At 55.8% G+C, this 22,500-nt stretch overlaps 2 protein-coding genes across 2 annotated transcripts in view; both read left to right on the top strand.

The window, feature by feature from the left end:
* LOC308143196 (kinesin-like protein KIF26A) overlaps positions 1-6,592 on the top strand; it is a gene marked incomplete at both ends in the record, with an annotated part of 8,520 nt that extends 1,928 nt beyond the window's left edge. The window contains 7 exons of the mRNA XM_080513936.1: positions 1,277-1,522; positions 2,579-2,764; positions 3,036-3,236; positions 4,899-4,992; positions 5,080-5,339; positions 5,976-6,150; positions 6,438-6,592. Of these exons, the coding sequence (XP_080370062.1) occupies positions 1,277-1,522; positions 2,579-2,764; positions 3,036-3,236; positions 4,899-4,992; positions 5,080-5,339; positions 5,976-6,150; positions 6,438-6,592 (1,317 nt within the window). The remainder of the gene's footprint in view (positions 1-1,276; positions 1,523-2,578; positions 2,765-3,035; positions 3,237-4,898; positions 4,993-5,079; positions 5,340-5,975; positions 6,151-6,437) is intronic.
* A 5,905-nt stretch (positions 6,593-12,497) lies between these two features.
* Positions 12,498-22,449, top strand: cpsf3 (cleavage and polyadenylation specific factor 3). Its single transcript, XM_080514226.1, has 18 exons — positions 12,498-12,665; positions 13,126-13,189; positions 14,144-14,241; positions 14,322-14,450; positions 15,207-15,384; positions 15,606-15,695; positions 15,792-15,942; positions 16,864-17,039; positions 18,117-18,275; positions 18,347-18,493; positions 19,285-19,437; positions 19,513-19,621; positions 20,419-20,517; positions 20,595-20,689; positions 20,778-20,865; positions 20,934-21,000; positions 21,140-21,236; positions 22,210-22,449. Exons 1-18 carry the CDS (start codon positions 12,595-12,597, stop codon positions 22,318-22,320), a joined length of 2,082 nt encoding a protein of 693 aa, XP_080370352.1. The 5' UTR covers positions 12,498-12,594; the 3' UTR covers positions 22,321-22,449.
* The last annotated feature ends 51 nt before the right edge of the window (positions 22,450-22,500 follow it).

Here is a 22,500-nt window from a genome sequence, read left to right on the forward strand (position 1 = left end):
CCTCTAGAACCAAACTGCTAGAACCAAACTCCTCTAGAACCAAACACCTCTAGAACCAAACACCTCTAGAACAAAACTCTTCTAGAACCAAACATCTGTCAAAATAAAACCACCAAGTTGGATTGTTATCACGATGACTGTCAAAATAAAAGCCTGTGAACCAGGTCCCTGGTCCTGGACCCTGCAGGCTCCCTGACCTCCTCTGTACGATCAGAACGTTTGTACACCCCCCCCCCTCCCCCCCTCCCCCCTCCTCCTCATCCCCCTCCCCCTCCTCCTCATCCCCCCTCCCCCTCCTCCTCACCCCCCCCCCCCCTCCTCGCCTCGCTACACTGGAGTCGCTCCTCGCTCTGCTAGCGCCAGTCGCTCCTCGTTCCGCTAACGAGCGTCAGAGCAGCCTAGCCTGGAGGGGACGAGGACGAGGACGAGGACGAGGATGAAGATGAAGATGAAGACGAGGACGAGTCAGCATGACGGACGGACGAGGAGGAAAAACTTCTTTAGCTCGTCCAACGTCTCAAGTGAAAAACTCTTCAGCTTTGCCTTTCCGTTTCCATGGAAAACGGCAGAAACTGTTTGAAACGACGTAGTTTTCATGTGGGGCCACCTGAGGGCGCTGCTCGCTTTGTGCGATGACATCACAAAGCAGAGAACGAGCCTTTTGTTCATGGAAAGTTTAATCTCGGGGAGAGTTTTCAGAGGCTCCGCCCACTGGAGGGGTGTCAATGGGGCCATTATGGATGAGAGGATGAGAGGGTGAGAGGATGAGAGGATGAGAGTGTGAGAGGATGAGAGGGTGAGAGGATGAGAGGGTGAGGGTGAGAGGATGAGAGGGTGAGAGTGTGAGAGGGTGAGAGGATGAGAGGATGAGAGGGTGAGAGGATGAGAGGAGGAGAGATGAGAGGGTGAGAGTATGAGAGGATGAGAGATGAGAGGGTGAGAGGGTGAGAGGGTGAAGAGCATCTCCTCACAGAGCCGGTATATTTATGGAATTATATCAAATTATTATTGATTTTCAACAAAATAAAACCAGAAAGTGTAAGGACCGAGGACGGAACCCTGAGGAACACCGAGCAGGAAACAGAGTTCATTGTTTAAACACCGATTTCACACACACACACACACACACACACACACACACACACACACACACACACACACAGCAGTTCTGCAGCCACACGTTGGTTATGATGCCCCCTTCTGCCCCCCCCCCCCCCCCCCCCCCCAGGACCCAGTCTATGCCTCCTTCCTCCTCCCTAAGCTCCGCCTCCAGCAGCGGCGTTGCCGCGGCCGCCACCCGTCAGACGCCGCCTGCTGTGACGTCTGCGGCGCCTCCTACCAGCAGCTGAGGCTCCGGGCCCAGCACCGGGTCCTGGACCGGGTCCAGCACCGGGTCCTGGACATTCAGCAGCACCGGGACCAGCAGGAGGCGGAGCAGCCGCAGGGGGGCGGAGCTCCGTGGGGATGGGCCAGAGTGCAGAGCACCTACCTGGGAGGGGGCGGGGCCAGAGGACTCGCCACGGTCACGCCCCTCCCCTCAACACCCACCACTACCTGGAGGGGCGTGTGGAGGGGTCTCCTGCTGCAGGGAGGAGGTGAAGGGGAGGGGGGGGGGAGGGGGGGGAGGATTTACTCCCACGGTACTAAGAGACTCAGAGAACTTGAACCAGATTTATTTTCTGTCCAATAGGATCCTTCAGACCGACGTCACATGACGGCCGAGGACGTCGTCGTTAAACCGGCGGGCCAGAGCGTCGCCACCCAACCCCCCCGACCCCGCCCCCAGCCCCGCCCCCACCGGCTGCAACAACCTTCTTCATGAGGTCAGAGGTCAGACTCCTCTGGGAGAGGAGTCTATATAGATAGATAGATGATAGATAGATAGATAGATAGATAGATAGAATGAGAGAGAGAGTCAGATGGAGTCTGGATTGAGTCGGATTAACTCAGACTCAATTGGATTAACTCAGATTACGCTGGATTAACTCAGATTACGTATGATTAACTCAGATTATGTTGGATTAACTCATATTACGTGTGATTAACTCAGATTACGTTGGATTAACTCACATTATGTTTGATTAACTCAGATTCCATTGGATTAACTCAAATTATGCTGGATTAACTCAGATTACGTTGGATTAACTCAGATTACGCTGGATTAACTCAGATTACATTGGATTAACTCAGATTACACTGGATTAACTCAGATTACGCTGGATTAACTCAGATTACACTGGATTAACTCAGATTACGCTGGATTAACTCATATTACGTTGAATTAACTCATATTACCCTGGATTAACTCAGATTACGCTGGATTAACTCAGATTACACTGGATTAACTCAGATTATGCTGATTAACTCAGATTACCCTGGATTAACTCAGATTACGCTGGATTAACTCATATTACGTTGGATTAACTCAGATTACCTTGGATTAGCTCAGATTACACTGGATTACTCAGATTACGCTGGATTAACTCAGATTACGCTGGATTAACTCAGATTACACTGGGCCAATGTGTCTCTGGTATTTGTGTTCAGGGCTTGCACAGAAGCTGAGTTTGTCCCGCAGGAGGACGTCCCCGGCTGGGGCCCTGGACCCCCCCGGTGGGGCCCCGCGGCCCACGGACCCCCCCGCTGGCCCCTGCTGCTGTACACCGGGGGCTTCAGCGGGGCCTTGCGCCTCGCCCCACCCACTGTCCCACCATGTCTCCTTCGAGCCGCGTCCAAGGTGAAGGACACTCCGAGGACAGGGAAGGTAAAGAGGAAGTGCCGCTACCATGGAAACGTCCTGGAATAATAAAAAAAAAAAACACTTTCAAAGTATCCAGATTACACAGAAAATGTATTTCCCCTGGCTCCTCCCACTCGATGACCACACCCCTAGCCCCTCCCCCAACCCATCCCCCTGGCCCCTCCCCCAACCCATCCCCTGACCCCTCCCCCAACCCCTCCCCCTCCTCGCTCTGACGGTGGACGTCACCTGGACAGCGGTTGGTCCCTGACGTGGACTTCCTGTTTGCCCTCAGGTCCGAGTGATGGTCCGGGTCAGTTCAGTCCACAGCAGCGAGTCCCCAGAGTCCCCGTCCGTCCTGAAGGTGGACGGCAGGAAGAAGCAGCTGACCCTGTGTGAGACGTCCTCCTCTTCCTCCTCCTCCTCCTCTTCCTCCTCTTCCTCTGGGCCCAAGACCTTCACCTTCGATGGCGTCTTCTCCCAGGACGCCTCACAGGTGGGGACCACTTTGTCCTCTGGGTCCTTCCGTCGCCATAGCAATGGACATAACAGTGTCCTCTGATAGGCCGGTGGTAACAGTGTCCTCTGATAGGCCGGTGGTAAACAGTGTCCTCTGATAGGCCGATGGTAACACTGTCCCCTGATAGGCCGGTGGTAACAGTGTCCTCTGATAGGCTGATGGTAACAGTGTCCTCTGATAGGCCGGTGGTAACAGTGTCCTCTGATAGGCCGGTGGTAACAGTGTCCTCTGATAGGCCGATGGTAACACTGTCCCCTGATAGGCCGGTGGTAAACAGTGTCCTCTGATAGGCCGGTGGTAACAGTGTCCTCTGATAGGCCGATGGTAACAGTGTCCTCTGATAGGCCGGTGGTAACAGTGTCCTCTGATAGGCCGGTGGTAACAGTGTCCTCTGATAGGCCGGTGGTAACACTGTCCCTGATAGGCCGGTGGTAACAGTGTCCTCTGATAGGCTGATGGTAACAGTGTCCTCTGATAGGCGGTGGTAACAGTGTCCTCTGATAGGCCGGTGGTAACAGTGTCCTCTGATAGGCCGATGGTAACACTGTCCCCTGATAGGCCGGTGGTAACAGTGTCCTCTGATAGGCCGGTGGTAACAGTGTCCTCTGATAGGCCGATGGTAACAGTGTCCTCTGATAGGCCGGTGGTAACAGTGTCCTCTGATAGGCCGGTGGTAACAGTGTCCTCTGATAGGCCGGTGGTAACAGTGTCCTCTGATAGGCCGATGGTAACAGTGTCCTCTGATAGGCCGGTGGTAACAGTGTCCTCTGATAGGCCTGTGGTAACACTGTCCCCTGATAGGCCGGTGGTAACAGTGTCCTCTGATAGGCCGGTGTAACACTGTCCTCTGATAGGCCGGTGGTAACACTGTCCTCTGATAGGCCGGTGGTAACAGTGTCCTCTGATAGGCCGGTGGTAACAGTGTCCCCTGATAGGCCGGTGGTAACAGTGTCCCCCTGATAGGCCGGTGGTAACAGTGTCCCCTGATAGGCCGGTGGTAACACTGTCCTCTGATAGGCCGGTGGTAACACTGTCCTCTGATAGGCCAGTGGTAACAGTGTCCCCTGATAGGCCGGTGGTAACACTGTCCTCTGATAGGCCGGTGGTAACACTGTCCTCTGATAGGCCGGTGGTAACAGTGTCCTCTGATAGGCCAGTGGTAACAGTGTCCTCTGATAGGCCGGTGGTAACAGTGTCCCCTGATAGGCCGGTGGTAACAGTGTCCTCTGATAGGCCGGTGGTAACAGTGTCCTCTGATAGGCCGGTGGTAACACTGTCCCCTGATAGGCCGGTGGTAACAGTGTCCTCTGATAGGCCGGTGGTAACAGTGTCCCCTGATAGGCCGGTGGTAACAGTGTCCTCTGATAGGCCGGTGGTAACACTGTCCTCTGATAGGCCGGTGGTAACAGTGTCCCCTGATAGGCCGGTGGTAACAGTGTCCTCTGATAGGCCGGTGGTAACAGTGTCCTCTGATAGGCCGGTGGTAACACTGTCCCCTGATAGGCCGGTGGTAACACTGTCCTCTGATAGGCCGGTGGTAACAGTGTCCTCTGATAGGCCGGTGGTAACACTGTCCTCTGATAGGCCGGTGGTAACAGTGTCCCCTGATAGGCCGGTGGTAACAGTGTCCCCTGATAGGCCGAGGTGTGTTCGGGGGCCCTGGTGGACGTCCTCCAGTCGGTGGCCAACGGAGCGGACGGCTGCGTGTTCTGCTTCGGACCTGCCAATCTGGGTAAGGACACCACAACATTACGACAACGGCGCCTCGCCCCGGGCGCCTTGCTCTGACGCCTTGCTGACTCCGCCCCCCCCTTTGCAGGAAAGACCTACACCATGATTGGTCGGGAGTGCTCCGCCCACAGCCTGGGCGTGGCCCCCACCGCCGTCTCCTGGCTCTTCAGGGTGATGGAGGAGCGCCGGCAGAAGTGCGGCGTGGCGTTCTCGGTGCGCGTGTCGGCGGTGGAGATCTGCGGTCGGGACGAGACGCTCACCGACCTGCTGGTGGCGCCGGGCTCCTCCGCAGGCCGCCGGCCGGGGGCGCCGCTCTGCCTCACCGAGGACCCGCTCTGTGGCTGCCAGGTAGGGACCGTGGTCATAACAGTGACACCTGGTGGCCCCACGTGGTATGGACCGTATAGCTTTAGGGCCCGTTTCCACGGCAACAGCTTCAATAAAATACAAAAAACGTTCGTAGCACTTTGGAATCTTTTATTTTGACAGTCTCTCTCTCTCTCTCTCTCTCTCTCTCTCTCTCCCTCTCTGTCTCTCTCTCTCTCCTTCTCTCTCTCTCTCTCTCTCTTTCTCTCTCTCTCTCTCCCCCCTCTCTCTCTCTCTCTGGTCTCTCCCTCTCTGTCTCTCTGTCTCTCTGTCTCTCTCTTCCTCTCTGTCTCTCTCTCTCCTTCTCTCTCTCTCCCCCCCTCTCTCTCTCTCTCTGTCTCTCCCTCTCTGTCTCTCTCTCTCTCTCCTCTTTCTCTCCCCCCTCTCTCCCCCTCTCTCTCTCTGTCTCTCACTCTGTCTCTCCCTCTCTGTCTCTCTCTCCTTCTCTCTCCCCCCCTCTCTCTCTCGCTCTCTCTCTCTCTCTCTCTCCTCTCTCTCTCTCCCCCCCTCTCTCTCTCTCTCTCTCTCTCCCCCCCCCCCCCTCTCTCTCTCTCTCCCCCCCCCCTCTCTCTCTCTCTCCCCCCCCCCCCCCCCTCTCTCTCTCTCTCGTCCAATCAGCTCCAGAACCAGACGGACCTGGTAGCCTCCAGTGCTGAACAGGCCGCCTCCTTCCTGGACTCGGCCATGGCGGCGAGGGCGAGTCAGCGCGGCGCCGAGGCAGGGAGGAGCTGTCACTTCCTGTTCACGCTGCACGTGAGGCAGGACAGGTCGGAGCGGCAAGGCAAGGCAGCCGGTCAGTGGAGCAACTTCAGCATCGGGATTCAAACCCGCAGCTTCAGATGATTCAGAACCAAACTGTCCACTGCACACCGGCCACCGTGAAGCGATAGAGGTCAGAGGTCATAGAGGAGGTTATAGAGGTCATGGGGGTCAGAGGTCATAGAGGAGGTCAGAGGTTTTAGAGGTCAGAGGTCATAGAGGAGGTCAGAGGTCATAGAGGTCATTCAAGTACTTTGAGGTGAAATAAAGTGGAATATGAAGGTAAATCCAGTGACGTAGCGGCGCCCCCTGTCTGCCCAGTCTGCACTGGCAGCCGCCTGCACCTCCTGGACCTGGGCAGCGGTGAGACGGACGCCAGCAGGAGAGGAGGCGGAGCCAAGGACCTGACGCTGTCGGCGCTCGGGAACGTCATCCTGGCCCTCGCCAACGGAGCCAAGCACGTCCCGTACAGGTGAGGCCGTCCGGCACCGGCGGGTGGAGGTCCGACGGGTCCCGGATCAGTGTGTGTGTGTGTGTGTGTGTGTGTGTGTGTGTGTGTGTTCAGAGACAGGAAGCTCACCACGCTGCTCAGGGCGTCGCTGGGAAACACCAACTGTCGGACGGCCATGATGGTTCACGTGTGCGACTCGCGGCGCTGCTTCCTGGAGACGCTGGCCACGCTGCAGCTCGCCGCGCGCGTCCTGCACCTGAGGAGGCGGAGCCTCAAGGTCTGAACCTCCTCCTCAGCGTTTCCGTGACAACATTTCAAGTGATGACGTGTCGTTTTCGTGCTTCGTGTTTCTTGTTTGCACACTTGTTTTGGTCGCTCGCCACGTCAGTGGCACCCAGTAGTTCTGCACATGCTCAGTAGCGGCTATCAGAACAACCTTCCGTCACCATAGTAACGATCCAATTTTCCTCCGTTTCCACGGCGACGGAGACCTAGCGTCCTCCAGATGTTCGGGTGTCGGTCCTCACTTGTCCTCGCGTTGGTCCGTACCTGCAGGTCGCCGCCGGCTCCTCCAGTGGAGACACTTCCTGTGAGGAAGCCCCGCCCCCTCCACCACCACCCCACCACCGCCGCCTCACCCCGGACGCTCGCCGGTCCTCCTCCGGCAGCGAACACTCCTGTGACACCGTCATCTACGTCGGGCCGGGCGGGGCCGCCGCCGCCGCCGCGTCAGACCAAGGGCCGGGCAACCGCCGCGATGGCTCCGCCCCTTTCTTCATCCCCATCGTGCCCTCCCTCAGCAGGAGGCGAGCCAAAGACGCGCCGCGGCGCGACGGCGACCCCTTCAAGTGCAGCACGTTCGCAGAGCTGCAGGAGCGGTTCCACTGCATCGGCAGCGGCGGCAGCGGCGAGGGCCCGGGCGGCGCCGTGGCGGACACGCCTCCATCCAGAACCGGGACCCAGAATCTCGGTGATGGCGAGGACGGGAAACCCACGGCCGGGGTCCGGGACTTTCTCCCGAACCCCGAGCGGCCAGTGGGAGGGGCTCCGAGTGGGACGGCGCCGCCGCGGTGGGGCCTGAGCGTGGGCGGGGACGAGCTGGTGTTCACCCTCGCCGACGAGTTCCCTCGCCGCTCGGTCCCGGACAACGGCCGTCCCCCCGTCCTGCTCCGCTCCGGCCCGCGGCCCGTCAGGATCATCGGCAGCGTCGACGACGACGAGCCGGACGTCGGCGCGTCGCTGCGGCCGGCGGCGATGGCGGAACCGCCTCCTCCTCCACCCGACCAGACGCAGGGCGGAGCTGCTTCCAGCTCGGATCAGGCCGCGGGGGTTCCGCGGCTGAGCGCGGCGTACCTGGAGGAAGAGGACGCGAGAACCAGACCGACTTCCTGTCTGGACCCCCGAGACGTTTCCCAGTTCCTGTCTCCAGGTCGACCCCCGACCGGAGGGACCAGTGTGCCGTGGATCGGTAGAGACGGTTCGGAGAGGCCCAGCAGGGGGGGGGGAGGGACCCTCATCAAGCTGCCGCCCCTCCCCCGACGAGCCGCCACTCTGGAAACCGTCTCCACGCCGCAGAGCCGCGAGACCAAACGAGGCCGTGGCGGCAACTCGGTGGTCCGCCTGCTGGGACTTTCCTCTCTGGGGAGGAAAAGTGGACAAAAGACGTCCAGACCCGGAGACGCCCGTCTTCCCACGCCGTCGCGCCGAGAGGAAAAGACGGCGGTTCCGCCGAGCGGCGACGCCAGAAGGTTCCTGAGAACCTCGACCCCGGAGGAGTCGGCGGTCGGTTCTACCCGGCGACCGTCTGGCCTGGAGACACGACGGGCCGATGCAGAGTCCGCCACCCGCCATCTTGGCCAGGCCCGCGGCGGCGCCAGCAGCGACTCGCCGAGTCCGTCTTCTGCCAGACTGAAGGTCCGATCGTTCCTGAGCGGCGGCTCCAGGAGTCCCGCCTCTTGCCGCGCCGGCCTTCCTCCGCCACACGCCGGCGCTGCGCCCAAGAGAAGAGGCTCCATCACGGGCGCCAAGCACGCCATCAGCCGGGCCGCCGCCGGCCTCGTCGGCGATCTGGCCGCCGACAGGAAGCACCCGAACCGGGACCCGGGCGACGGGGTGAGCGGCGCCGGCGGGTCGCCCCTGCCCTCGCCGTACGGCAAGGTCACGGCGCCTCGGAGGCCGCGGCGCCGCGGCAGCGTGCCGAGCGGCGAGGAGCCGGTGCCGCCCGCCGGCGGCCGCGCCGCGCTTCTCCGCCACAGCGACGGCAGCAGCGGCTACGAGAGCATGAGACACGACAGCGAGACGACCGGCAGCGTCTCCTCCGGGGAGCGCCGGACGCCGGCGACCAATAGGAGCCGGGCGTCCAGGTCGCCCAAGAAAAGAGGAAACGGTGCGTTTAAAAAAAATAAAAATAAAAGCTCGGCAGCCGGACTGTCAGAACAAGAGTTCCTCCATGTCTGTGGCGGTTTGTTCCCCAGGGTTCCCGCGGCAACGGCTGATCGTGGCCCCGCCCCCAGACGGCCAGTGGGCGGACCTGCAGGACGTCCAGATTAAAGTCTATGAGATCGACGACGTGGAGCGTCTGGAGGGGAGGACGGAGGACGAGGTGGGGGGAGGGGGGGGGGGGGGGGGGGGTTAGGAGCAGATTACAGTTACTTCTTTAAAAGTAGTTACATCTTTGTGTTCTTTGTTAATCTGGATTATTGTCATGTTCTGTGACAGATTACTATCAGATCAGTGTGTCAGTCTGAGGAAGATGCTCTATAATCTGGATTAGAGGAGGAAGATGCTCTATAATCTGGATTAGAGGAGGAAGATGCTCTATAATCTGGTGTTAGAGGAGGAAGATGCTCTATAATCTGGATTAGATGAGGAAGATGCTCTATAATCTGGTGTTAGAGGAGGAAGATGCTCTATACTCTGATGTTAGCGGAGGAAGATGCTCTATAATCTGGATTAGAGGGGGAAGATGCTCTATAATCTGGATTAGAGGAGGAAGATGCTCTATAATCTGGTGTTAGAGGAGGAAGATGCTCTATAATCTGGATTAGATGAGGAAGATGCTCTATAATCTGGTGTTAGAGGAGGAAGATGCTCTATAATCTGGATTAGAGGAGGAAGATGCTCTATAATCTGGTGTTAGAGGAGGAAGATGCTCTATTATCTGATGTTAGCGGAGGAAGATGCTCTATAATCTGGATTAGAGGGGGAAGATGCTCTATAATCTGGATTAGAGGGGGAAGATGCTCTATAATCTGGTGTTAGAGGAGGAAGATGCTCTATAATCTGGATTAGAGGAGGAAGATGCTCTATAATCTGGTGTTAGAGGAGGAAGATGCTCTATTATCTGATGTTAGCGGAGGAAGATGCTCTATAATCTGGATTAGAGGGGGAAGATGCTCTATAATCTGGATTAGAGGGGGAAGATGCTCTATAATAATAATGGGACTCAGGTGAGTTTGAGGCCAAAAGTTTGTGAGGACACACACACACACACACACACACACACACACACACACACACACACACACACACACACACACACACAGAGCTCCTCCCCTCTGTCACCTGCTCCGCCTTAATCCCCCAGATTAACTCTGCCGCTAACAGATTAGCACCTGTGCTAATTCCATCTGCAGCGAGTCCTGATGAGATCCAGCAGTGGACTCAGAGACTCAGAGACCCAGAGACCCGGGTCCTCCACCCTGTCCCGGGCTCCGGTCCCTGACCTGGTCTCTGGTCCCCTCAGGGTCTGCTGGACTTGGCGATCCGGATCAGGATGCTGGAGAGACGGCGGCAGCAGATCCAGGACCTGAGGAAGAAACACCGGCAGCTGAGGGAGGAGCTGCAGGAGGCCCAGACCCGGATCCTGGTGCCCCCCAGCAGGAGGGGCGCCCAGTGTGAGTACCACAGTGTGTGTGTGTGTGTGTGTGTGTGTGTGTGTGTGTGTGTGTGTGTGTGTGTGTGTGTGTGTGTGTGTGTGTGTGTGTGTGTGTGTGTGTCCTGGACCTGGTTCACATGGTCTCCCCTCCTTCTGGTCTCCTGCAGTCGACGTGGACCAGGACCTGGACCAGGACTCCCAGGAGTACCTGGAGGTTCTGACCCGGGTCACGGTCCAGCTGGAGACCTGGGTCAACCTCTGCAAGTCCCGAGTCCTGATGGAGACCAGCTTCGACATCACATCCTGGAGGACGTCCACTCCACCCGGGGGACGGCAGGACGAGGATGAGGACAAGACCAAGACGTGAGACGAGAGACAGAGATGAGATGAGAGATGAGGACGTGAGACAAGGTTGAGATGAGGACAAGACCAGGACGTGAGACAAGAGACAAAGATGAGGATGAGACGAGAGACGAGGACATGAGACAAGGACGTGACAAGGATGATGTGAGGACGAGATGAGGACATGAGATGAGAGATGAGAATGAGACATGAGAAGAGGACGTGAGATAAGGATGTGACAAAGTTGAGACAAGGTTGAGACGAGGACGAGACGAGGACATGATAAGAGGTGAGACGACAATGTGAGACAAGGACATGAGACAAAGATGCGAAGAGAGGTGAGACAAGGACATAATATGAGGACATGAGATGAGGACATGAGACGAGGACATGACGAGAGGTGAGATGAGGACGCGAGACAAAGATGTGATGAGAGGTGAGATGAGGACGTGAGACGAAGACGTGTCAAGAACATGACGAGGTTGTGATGTGAGACAAGAACAAGATGAGGACATGACATGAGACAAGGAGAGACGAGGACGAGAGACAAGGATATGACAAGACATGAGACGAGGACGTTAAAAGGATAAGACAAGAGACGAGACAAGAACAAGACGAGGACGTGAGACGAGACGAGGAGAAAGACATTAAAGCCTCGACAATAAAATCAAAGAGACGTCAAAGCTTCAGTCAGACATGAAAGAACACAAGAGAGCTCTCTGGCGTCCCCAGAGGACGGTGGACGTTGTGGCGCCCCCAGAGGACGGTGGACGTCGTGGCGCCCCCAGAGGACGGTGGACGTCGTGGCGCCCCCAGAGGACGGTGGACGTCGTGGCGCCCCCAGAGGACGGTGGACGTTGTGCTGCCCCCAGAGGACGGTGGACGTTGTGACCGGAGAACCTCCACATTTATTCACATGAATCTTTCCAGAACCTGAAGCAGCAGTTTGTTTAGTCGCTGCAGAAAATGTAAACAAATGAAGGTTTTTGTGGTGAAAATTAAAGCCGTCGTCTGTAAAAAGCGTGACTTTATTGATTGATTGATTGATTTGTTCCTCCAGACGCCCCCTAGAGGTGACAGACGGTGCAGAGGCACAGCAAAGATCTAGAACAAGCAGCAGTTTGAGGTTCTGCTTCTTGAGAAGAAGAAGAAAGGAAGAAGAGCTGTTATCTGTCAATGCTAACAGATAATGCTAACAGATAGCATCGGACTCTGGAAGGTTTGAAATAAAAAAAAAGTTCTTCTTTATGTCGAAGATGAAAACGTCTACAATTTAACAAACAAACAATAATTATTGGCATTTTGACAAACCGCGGCTGTGAGGCTAACGCTAGCTCAGGTTCCAAGCGGCAGTTTGTTGTTTTTACGTTTTCCTTTCTGAAAGGTTCCACATTCACACAGTTTCGAATGAAAACCCGATTAATTCTTGAAGCCAGTCGGACCGGAGCCTCTGGAGGGGTTCCGACCCGCCGGCCAGATGTTCCACATCCCTGATTTGGAGGCGACACGCTGCTTCAAACCATTCATTTTATTGTGGACAGTAATATATGTTAGCATTGTGTACATCAGTCTTCAGCCGCTACGAATTGATCAAATAGAGAGTTTAATAGAAACGATCGCTTGTTGGAGCGAAGTGAAATCCACTTCCGGTGTGAGGCGGAACCAAAGTGCGGGGCCGGAAGTTTCTCCACGGCCCGTCGCCGACGGACAGTCTGACGGAGCAGCGCGGAGCGGCGAGTCCCCGGAGGGATGAGAGCGGCTGCGGTTGGTATTTAGCGCTAAACGAGTGTCGGTGAGTGTCGGTGGTCATGGCGGCCAAACGGAAGGCGGACGTGACGGTTCCGGCGGAGGAGAGCGACCAGCTGCTGATCCGGCCGCTGTGAGTCCCGAACGAAGGTTCCGGCGGGAGGAAGACCGGGGGGGGCAGACCGGGGGTCCTCCGGGGCCCCAAACCCGTCTTCCTCTGCAGCTTCTAGAGAACCACATGACCGGATCGATCAATAACACACTAATGTTCCCCTGCAGGTTCTCACTCATCTAGAACCGGTGTTTATCTCTGCAGGACGTTTGGTTCCTACGAGCGTCTCTGGATGTAAAGTTAAAACAGTCAACAGCAGAGAACGAGGCTGATAAATATATAAATACAGATAATAAATAAATAAATACAACAATAAAAACTGCTCCTGAATAAATCTCTTATTCTGCCTGTTTCCTCAATGGACTCTGGTGGAACCTTGTTTCAGTCGTTCAGGGGAACTTTAAGTCATTTCTTTTGATTTATTATGCAACTGATGACGTCATAGAATAAAAACATTAAGTGTGTGTGTGTGTGTGTACAGAGGGGCCGGTCAGGAGGTGGGACGGTCCTGCATCATCCTGGAGTTCAAGGGGAGGAAGATCATGGTACGTCTGGTTCTTTGGTTGTTTGGTTGTTTGGTTTGGTTCCTGGTTGCTGGGTTCCTGGATGTTGGGTTGTTTGGTTCCTGGATGTTGGGTTGTTTGGTTCCTGGTTGTTGGGTTCCTGGTTGTTTGGTTCCTGGTTGCTGGGTTCCTGGATGTTGGGTTGTTTGGTTCCTGGTGGTTTGGTTCCTGAATGTTGGGTTCCTGGTTGCTGGGTTCCTGGATGTTGGGTTGTTTGGTTCCTGGTGGTTTGGTTCCTGAATGTTGGGTTCCAGGTTGTTTGGTTCCTGGATGTTTGGTTGTTTGGTTCCTGGTGGTTTGGTTCCTGGATGTTGGGTTGTTTGGTTCCTGGTTGTTTGGTTCCTGAATGTTGGGTTCCAGGTTGTTTGGTTCCTGGATGTTTGGTTGTTTGGTTCCTGGTGGTTTGGTTCCTGGATGTTGGGTTGTTTGGTTCCTGGTTGTTGGGTTCCTGGTTGTTGGGTTCCTGGTTGTTGGGTTGTTTGGTTCCTGGTTGGTTTGGTTCCTGGTTGTTGGGTTGTTTGGTTCCTGGTTGTTTGGTTCCTGGATGTTGGGTTGTTTGGTTCCTGGTTGGTTTGGTTCCTGGTTGTTGGGTTGTTTGGTTCCTGGTTGTTGGGTTCCTGGTTGTTTGGTTCCTGGTTGTTGGGTTGTTTGGTTCCTGGTTGGTTTGGTTCCTGGTTGTTGGGTTGTTTGGTTCCTGGTTGTTTGGTTCCTGGATGTTGGGTTGTTTGGTTCCTGGTTGGTTTGGTTCCTGGTTGTTGGGTTGTTTGGTTCCTGGTTGTTGGGTTCCTGGATGGTTGGGTTCCTGGTTGTTGGGTTCCTGGATGGTTGGGTTCCTGGTTGTTTGGTTCCTGGTTGTTGGGTTCCTGGTTGTTGGGTTCCTGGTTGTTGGGTACCAGCGAGGATCTCAGCCCGTTACAGATTCTGCTCCTGTTCCAGCTGGACTGCGGGATTCATCCCGGACTGGAAGGTATGGACGCGCTGCCCTACATCGACCTGATCGACCCGGCCGAGATCGACCTGCTGCTCATCAGCCAGTGAGGTTCCAGACTCCAGGTGTGAAGGTGTGTCACACTGTGGGCGGGGACTCATGCTCCGCCCCCTTCTGTTCCCGCAGCTTCCACCTGGATCACTGTGGCGCCTTACCCTGGTTCCTCCAGAAGACCAGCTTCAAGGGCCGGACCTTCATGACCCACGCCAGCAAGGCCATCTACCGCTGGCTGCTGTCCGACTACGTCAAAGTCAGGTAGAACCGAGTCGGTATTTGGGTAGAACCACATTTGTGTCGGGTAGGACTGCATCTGGGTTGGGTAGAACCACGTCAGAATCAGAGCTGGGTAGAACTGTGTCGGCGGTGGGGTAGAACTGTGTCGGCGGTGGGGTAGAACTGCGTCGGCGGTGGGGTAGAACTGCGTCGGCGGTGGGGTAGAACTGCGTCGGCGGTGGGGTAGAACTGCGTCGGCGGTGGGGTAGAACTGTGTCGGCGGTGGGGTAGAACCAAGCCGGTAGTGGGGTAGAATCGTGTCAGACTCGGTAGTGGGGTAGAACCGTATTGGTAGTTGGGTACAACCGAGTCGGTAGTTGGATAGAACCACATCTGGGTCGGGTAGGACCGCGTCTGGGTTGGGTAGAACCACATCAGAATCAGAGCTGGGTAGGACCGTGTCGGTAGTGGGGTAGAACCGAGTCGGTAGTGGGGTAGAACTGTGTTGGTAGTGGGGTAGAACCGTGTTGGTAGTGGGGTAGAACCGAGTCGGTAGTGGGGTAGAACTGTGTTGGTAATGGGGTACAACCGAATCGGTAGTTGGGTAGAACAACATCTGGGTCGGGTAGGACCGCGTCTGGGTTGGGTAGAACCACATCAGAATCAGAGCTGGGTAGAACCGAGTCGGTAGTGGGGTAGAACCGTGTCGGTAATGGGGTAGAACCGTGTCGGTAGTGGGGTAGAACCACGTCTGGCGGGGCCTGACGGCGCCTGCCGGCGCCTGCCGGTGTTTTGCAGCAACATCTCGGCGGACGACATGCTGTACACGGAGACGGACCTGGAGGACAGCATGGAGAAGATCGAGACCATCAACTTCCACGAGGTGAAGGAGGTCGCTGGTATCAAGTTCTGGTGTTACCACGCCGGACACGTGCTGGGGGCCGCCATGTTCATGATCGAGATCGCCGGCGTCAAGGTGAGCCACCACTTCCTGCTGCCGCCGCACCGGCAGGAACCGCACCTGACCCACCCTGTGTGTGTGTGTGTGTGTGTGTGTGTGTGTGTGTGTGTGTGTGTGTGTGTGTGTGTGTGTGTGTGTGTGTGTGTGTGTGTGTGTGTGTGTGTGTGTGTGTGTGTGTGTGTGTGTGTGTGTGTGTGTGTGTGTGTGTGTGTGTGTGTGTGTGTGTGTGTGTGTAGTTGCTGTACACCGGGGATTTCTCCCGGCAGGAGGACCGACATCTGATGGCTGCTGAGATCCCCAGTGTGAAACCAGACATCCTCATTACAGTGAGTGTGACGTCAGGGCGCCACCCGGTGGAGAGACGCCAGTTCAACACGGTGTGTGTGTGTGTGTGTGCGTGTGTGTGTGTGTGTGTGTGCTAGGAGTCGACTTACGGCACTCACATCCACGAGAAGCGAGAGGAGCGAGAGGCTCGGTTCTGCAACACGGTCCACGACATCGTGAACCGGGAGGGCCGCTGTCTGATCCCGGTGTTCGCCTTGGGCCGGGCCCAGGAGCTGCTGCTCATCCTGGGTGAGCGCTAACTGTGCTAATGGAGCTAACTGTGCTAATGGAGCTAATAGAGCCAACTGTGCTAATAATGGAGCCAACTGTGCTAATAATGGAGCTAACTGTGTTAATGGAGCTAACTGTGCTAATGGAGCCGACTGTGCTAATGGAGCCGACTGTGCTAATGGAGCTAATAGAGCCAACTGTGCTAATAATAGAGCTAACTGTGCTAATAATAGAGCTAACTGTGCTAATGGAGCCGACTGTGCTAAAGGCGCCGACTGTGCTACTAATGGAGCTAACTGTGCTAATGGAGCCGACTGTGCTAATGGAGCTAACTGTGCTAATGGAGCTAATAGAGCCAACTGTGCTAATAATAGAGCTAACTGTGCTAATAATAGAGCTAACTGTGCTAATAATAGAGCTAACTGTGCTAACGGAGCCGACTGTGCTAAAGGCGCCGACTGTGCTACTAATGGAGCCGACTGTGCTAATAATGGAGCTAACTGTGCTAATAATGGAGCCAACTGTACTAATGGAGCCGACTGTGCTAATAATCGAGCTAACTGTGCTAATAATGGAGCCAACTGTACTAATGGAGCTAACTGTGCTAACAATGGCGCCAACTGTGCTAATGGCGCCAACTGTGCTAATGGCGCCAACTGTGCTAATGGCGCCAACTGTACTAATGGAGCCAACTGTACTAATGGAGCTAACTGTGCTACTATAGCTAATGGTGCTAACTCTGTAACGGCTAACTGTTATTGGTGAACTGCTTGAAATGATCGACTACAAAATGTTTAACTTCATAGAAACATAAACTTTAGAGCACAACGTTCGGTTCTTATGTTTTAGAGGAATGATTAGGGGGCAAAAAACTGTGAAACCGTGACGACGAGGCGTTTTGTGACGCGTGTCTGTGGTGCGTTTGTGTCCCCGGGACAGACGAGTACTGGCAGAACCACCCGGAGCTCCACGACATCCCCATCTACTACGCCTCCTCGCTGGCCAGGAAGTGCATGGCGGTGTACCAGACCTACATCAACGCCATGAACGACAAGATCCGCAAGGCCATCAACATCAACAACCCCTTCGTCTTCAAGCACATCAGCAACCTGAAGGTGGGAGGGGTCAGAGGTCAGAGGGTCAAAGGTCACGGGGTCAGTCCACTGCGTCGACGTCAGAGTTAAAGCAGCGACGCTCAAACAGTCTGGTTTTAACTAAAATCCTCTGACGCCACGTTTTTCCCGTCGCTAATGTCTGGACCAGATTGTTTTCTGCCGCGGGGGAGGGGGGAGGGGGGAGGGGGGGGGGGGTCATTGGTTCCATTACGACAACAAACAGCGCCAACTAGTGGCCAAACATGAAAACTACATCGTTTGTTTGAAGCGAAAATGCCAAAAAGATATGAAATGTGCTAATATAGCCAACTGTGCTAATATAGCCAACTGTGCTAATATAGCCAACTGTGCTAATACAGCTAACTGTGCTAATATAGCCAACTGTGCTAATATAGCCAACTGTGCTAATATAGCCAACTGTGCTAATATAGCCAACTGTGCTAATACAGCTAACTGTGCTAATAATGTAGCAAACTGTGCTAATATAGCCAACTGTGCTAATATAGCCAACTGTGCTAATGGAGCCAAATGTGCTAATACAGCTAACTGTGCTAATAATGTAGCAAACTGTGCTAATATAGCCAACTGTGCTAATATAGCCAACTGTGCTAATATAGCCAACTGTGCTAATATAGCCAACTGTGCTAATGGAGCCAAATGTGCTAATACAGCTAACTGTGCTAATAATGTAGCAAACTGTGTTAATATAGCCAACTGTGCTAATGGAGCGATCTGTGCTAATAATGAAGCTAACTGAGCTAATATAGCCAACTGTGCTAATGGAGCCAACTGTGCTAATGGAGCGATCTGTGCTAATAATGAAGCTAACTGAGCTAATATAGCCAACTGTGCTAATGGAGCCAACTGTGCCAATGGAGCGATCTGTGCTAATAATGAAGCTAACTGAGCTAATATAGCCAACTGTGCTAATGGAGCCAACTGTTATGCAAAAAAGATGCATTTTCACTTGAAACGTCGCCCGAGTACCAAATCGATGCGTCTTGAACTGAGCCTGAGAGGGCGGCAGCGCCCCCTACAGGCCCCTTAAGCCACATCCACCCCCCCTCGACCTTCCAGAGCATGGACCACTTCGACGACATCGGGCCCAGCGTGGTGATGGCGTCCCCGGGCATGATGCAGAGCGGCCTGTCCAGAGAGCTGTTCGAGAGCTGGTGCACCGACAAGAGGAACGGCGTGATCATCGCCGGCTACTGCGTGGAGGGAACGCTGGCCAAGGTGAGTCCGCCTCCCCCCTCCCCCACCCCGCCGCCGCGGCCACGTCATGGACACGTGCGTCTCCGTCGCAGCACATCATGACGGAGCCGGACGAGGTGACGACCATGTCGGGCCAGAAGCTTCCTCTGAAGATGTCGGTGGACTACATCTCCTTCTCGGCGCACACCGACTACCAGCAGACCAGCGAGTTCATCCGGGCGCTCAAACCGCCGCATGTGGTACGCCGCCGCTAGCCGTTAGCCGCTAGCTTGCAGCTAGCCGCTAGCTTACAGCCAACTGTCCACTAGCGCCGCTAGCTTGCAGCCAACTGTCCACTAGCACCACTAGCACAGCTAGCCGCTAGCTTACAGCCAACTGTCCACTAGCGCCGCTAGCTTGCAGCCAACTGTCCACTAGCACCACTAGTACAGCTAGCCGCTAGCTAGCCGCTAGCTTGCAGCCAACTGTCCACTAGTGCCGCTAGCTTGCAGCCAACTGTCCACTAGCACCACTAGCACAGCTAGCCGCTAGCTATCAGCTAGCCGCTAGCTTGCAGCCAACTGTCCACTAGTGCCGCTAGCTTGCAGCCAACTGTCCACTAGCACCACTAGCACAGCTAGCCGCTAGCTATCAGCTAGCCGCTAGCTTGCAGCCAACTGTCCACTAGTGCCGCTAGCTTGCAGCCAACTGTCCACTAGCACCACTAGCACAGCTAGCCGCTAGCTAGCAGCTAGCCGCTAGCTTGCAGCCAACTGTCCACTAGTGCCGCTAGCTTGCAGCCAACTGTCCACTAGCACCACTAGCACAGCTAGCCGCTAGCTATCAGCTAGCCGCTAGCTTGCAGCCAACTGTCCACTAGCACAGCTAGCCGCTAGCTTGCAGCCAACTGTCCACTAGCACAGCTAGCCGCTAGCTTGCAGCCAACTGTCCACTAGCGCCGCTAGCTTGCAGCCAACTGTCCACTAGCACCACTAGTACAGCTAGCCGCTAGCTAGCCGCTGACCTGACCTCCTCCCTCCCGCCCCCTCAGATCCTGGTCCACGGCGAGCAGAACGAGATGGCCCGTCTGAAGGCGGCGCTGATCCGCGAGTACGAGGACAACGACGAGGTGCACATCGAGGTGCACAACCCCCGCAACACCGAGGCCGTCACGCTCAACTTCAGGGGAGAGAAGCTAGCCAAGGTCGGTAGCCCCGCCCCCACCCCACCCGCCAGTCGCCACCCCCACCGCTGTAACTCCCAGCATGCTCTGCTGCAGGTCATGGGCTCGCTGGCCGACAGGAAGTGCTCCCAGGGTCAGCGGGTGTCGGGGATCCTGGTCAAGAGGAACTTCAACTACCACATCCTGACGCCCTCCGACCTCTCCAGTCAGTCCCTGAACACACCGGCCTCTTCCTCTTCCTCTTCCTCTTCCTCCTCCTCCTCTTCCTCTTCCTCTTCCTCCTCCTCTTCCTCTTCCTCTTTCTCCTCTTCCTCTTCCTCTTTCTCCTCTTCCTCCTCCTCCTCCTCTTCCTCTTCCTCTTTCTCCTCCTCTTCCTCTTTCTCCTCCTCCTCTTCCTCTTCCTCTTCCTCCTCCTCTTCCTCTTCCTCCTCCTCTTCCTCTTCCTCTTTCTCCTCTTCCTCCTCCTCCTCCTCTTCCTCTTCCTCTTTCTCCTCCTCTTCCTCTTTCTCCTCCTCTTCCTCTTCCTCTTCCTCTTCCTCTTGTTCCTCTTTCTCCTCCTCTTCCTCTTTCTCCTCTTCCTCTTTCTCCTCTTCCTCCTCCTCCTCCTCCTCTTCCTCTTCCTCTTTCTCCTCCTCTTCCTCTTTCTCCTCCTCTTCCTCCTCCTTTCCTCTTCCTCTAATTCCTCTTCCTTCTTCCATGGCCAACTGTGCTAATATAGCCAACTGTGCTAATATAGCCAACTGTGCTAATGGAGCTAACTGTGCTAAACTGTGCTAATATAGCCAACTGTGCTAATATAGCCAACTGTGCTAATGGAGCTAACTGTGCTAATGGAGCTAACTGTGCTAATATAGCCAACTGTGCTAATGGAGCTAACTGTGCTAATGGAGCTGACTCTTTCTCCTCCTCTTCCTCTTGTTCCTCCTCCTCCTCTTCCTCCGCCTCTTCCTCTTTCTCCTCCTCCTCCTCCTCTTGTCTGACGGTTTGGCTCCGCCCCTCCAGAATACACAGATCTCTGTATGAGCACGGTGACACAGACCCAGGCCATCCCGTACTCCGGACCCATCTCACTGCTGGTCAGCCAGCTGAGGAACCTGGCAGGTAACTGCCCTCACCTGCCCCTCCCCCTCACCTCACCTGCCCCTCCCCCGACCTCTCACCTCCCCTGTGTGTCTCAGGTGAGGTGGAGCAGGTGGACGGAGCGGAGAAGATCACCGTGAGGATCTTCAAGAGCATCACTCTGGTCCATGAAGCCGGCATGGTGCTGCTGGAGGTGTGAGGCTGAGCAACACCGTGACCTCTGACCTCTGACCTCTGACCTCTGGCTCGCCGTGCTGACCCCCCCTCTTCTCCCCCCCCAGTGGATCGCCAACCCGCTGAACGACATGTACGCCGACGCGGTGACCACGGTGGTCCTGGAGGTCCAGTCCAACCCCAACGCCCAGAAGTGTGAGTGGCGGCGGCTGTGCGAGGCGTTCAGGGACGGCTGGGAAACTCAAGCTTTGTCTGTGTTTCAGTCCTGGAGGGGAAGAAGGAGACGTTGGACGGCGAGACGTTCGTGGAGCGTCTGCTTCTCATGCTGCAGTGAGGCCCCGCCCACCCAGCGCCCGGGTGACGCCCGCTGAGCGCTAACTGTGTGTGTGTGTGTGTGTGTGTGTGTGTGTGTGTGTGTGTGTGTGTGTGTGTGTGTGTGTGTGTGTGTGTGTGTGTGTGTGTGTTGCAGCGACATGTTCGGGGACGACTGCGTGAACTTCAAGGACGGCGGCACCGTCAGCGTGGTGGTGGACGGAGTCACGGTGTCGGTGGACACAGAGACACGGGTGAGTGGGCGGAGTCACACGGGTCGACGCTGCAAGAGTAGGCGGAGCCAGAGCTTCTGACTCAGCAGCGCCCCCGACATGTCGACGAACTCTCTAACACCACGTCAGCGCGACGTCTCCACGTCGGGGCGGTGTCTCCGCATTAGCGCGATGCCTCCGCTTGAGCGCGACGTCTCCACGTTAGCACGACATGTCTACGTTAGCGCGACGTGTCTACGTCGGCGCGATGTCCCCACGTTAGCGCGATGTCTCCACGTTAGCAGGACGTGTCTACGTCAGCGTGATGTCTCCACGTCAGCGCGACGTCTCCAAATCAGCGCGATGTCGGCGCAATGTCCCCACGTTAGCACGATGTCCCCACGTTAGCAGGACGTGTCTATGTCGGCACGATGTCCCCACGTTAGCGCGATGTCTCCACGTTAGCGCGATGTCCCCACGTTAGCGCGATGTCTCCACGTTAGCAGGACGTGTCTACGTCAGCGTGATGTCTCCACGTCAGCGTGATGTCGGCGCGATGTCCCCACGTTAGCGCGATGTCCCCACGTTAGCGCGATGTCCCTACGTTAGCAGGACATGTCTACGTCAGCGCGATGTCCCCACGGTAGCGCGACGTCTCCACGTTAGCAGGACGTGTCTACGTCAGCGTGATGTCTCCACGTCAGCGTGATGTCGGCGCGATGTCCCCACGTTAGCGCGATGTCCCCACGTTAGCACGATGTCCCCACGTTAGCAGGACGTGTCTACGTCAGCGTGATGTCTCCACATCAGCGTGATGTCGGCGCGATGTCCCCACGTTAGCGCGATGTCCCTACGTTAGCAGGACATGTCTACGGTATGTCCCCACGGTAGCGCGACGTCTCCACGTTATGTCTCCACGTTACGTCTCCACGTTAGCGCGACGTCTCCACGGCGACGGGTCTGGCGGACTCGGAGCGTCTTCGTCTCCAGGTCTTGACGTGTCTCTCCCCTGCAGGCGGTGACGTGCGCTGAAGACGAGACGCTGCGGGAGATGGTGGAAGTCGCCGTCCATCGTCTCCACGACGCCCTCAGCCCCGCCTTCTGTCTGGCCACGCCCACCGGGTGATGTCACATTCCAGGGGGAGGGGCTTTTTCACCGTTTTCTACTTGATTCCTCTCAGAACGTTTTTGTTGTAAAGAAACGATGTTTTAGTAACGAGTCACATAAACTGTATTTTGAAATCCTGAATTCTGTTTCGTCCGTTTTCACTGTTTTACGTTGTTTTATAAAAAAAATGAGGCGTTC

Source organism: Blennius ocellaris (genome assembly GCF_963422515.1).
Source record: "Blennius ocellaris genome assembly, chromosome: 18".
Lineage (NCBI taxonomy): Eukaryota > Metazoa > Chordata > Actinopteri > Blenniiformes > Blenniidae > Blennius > Blennius ocellaris.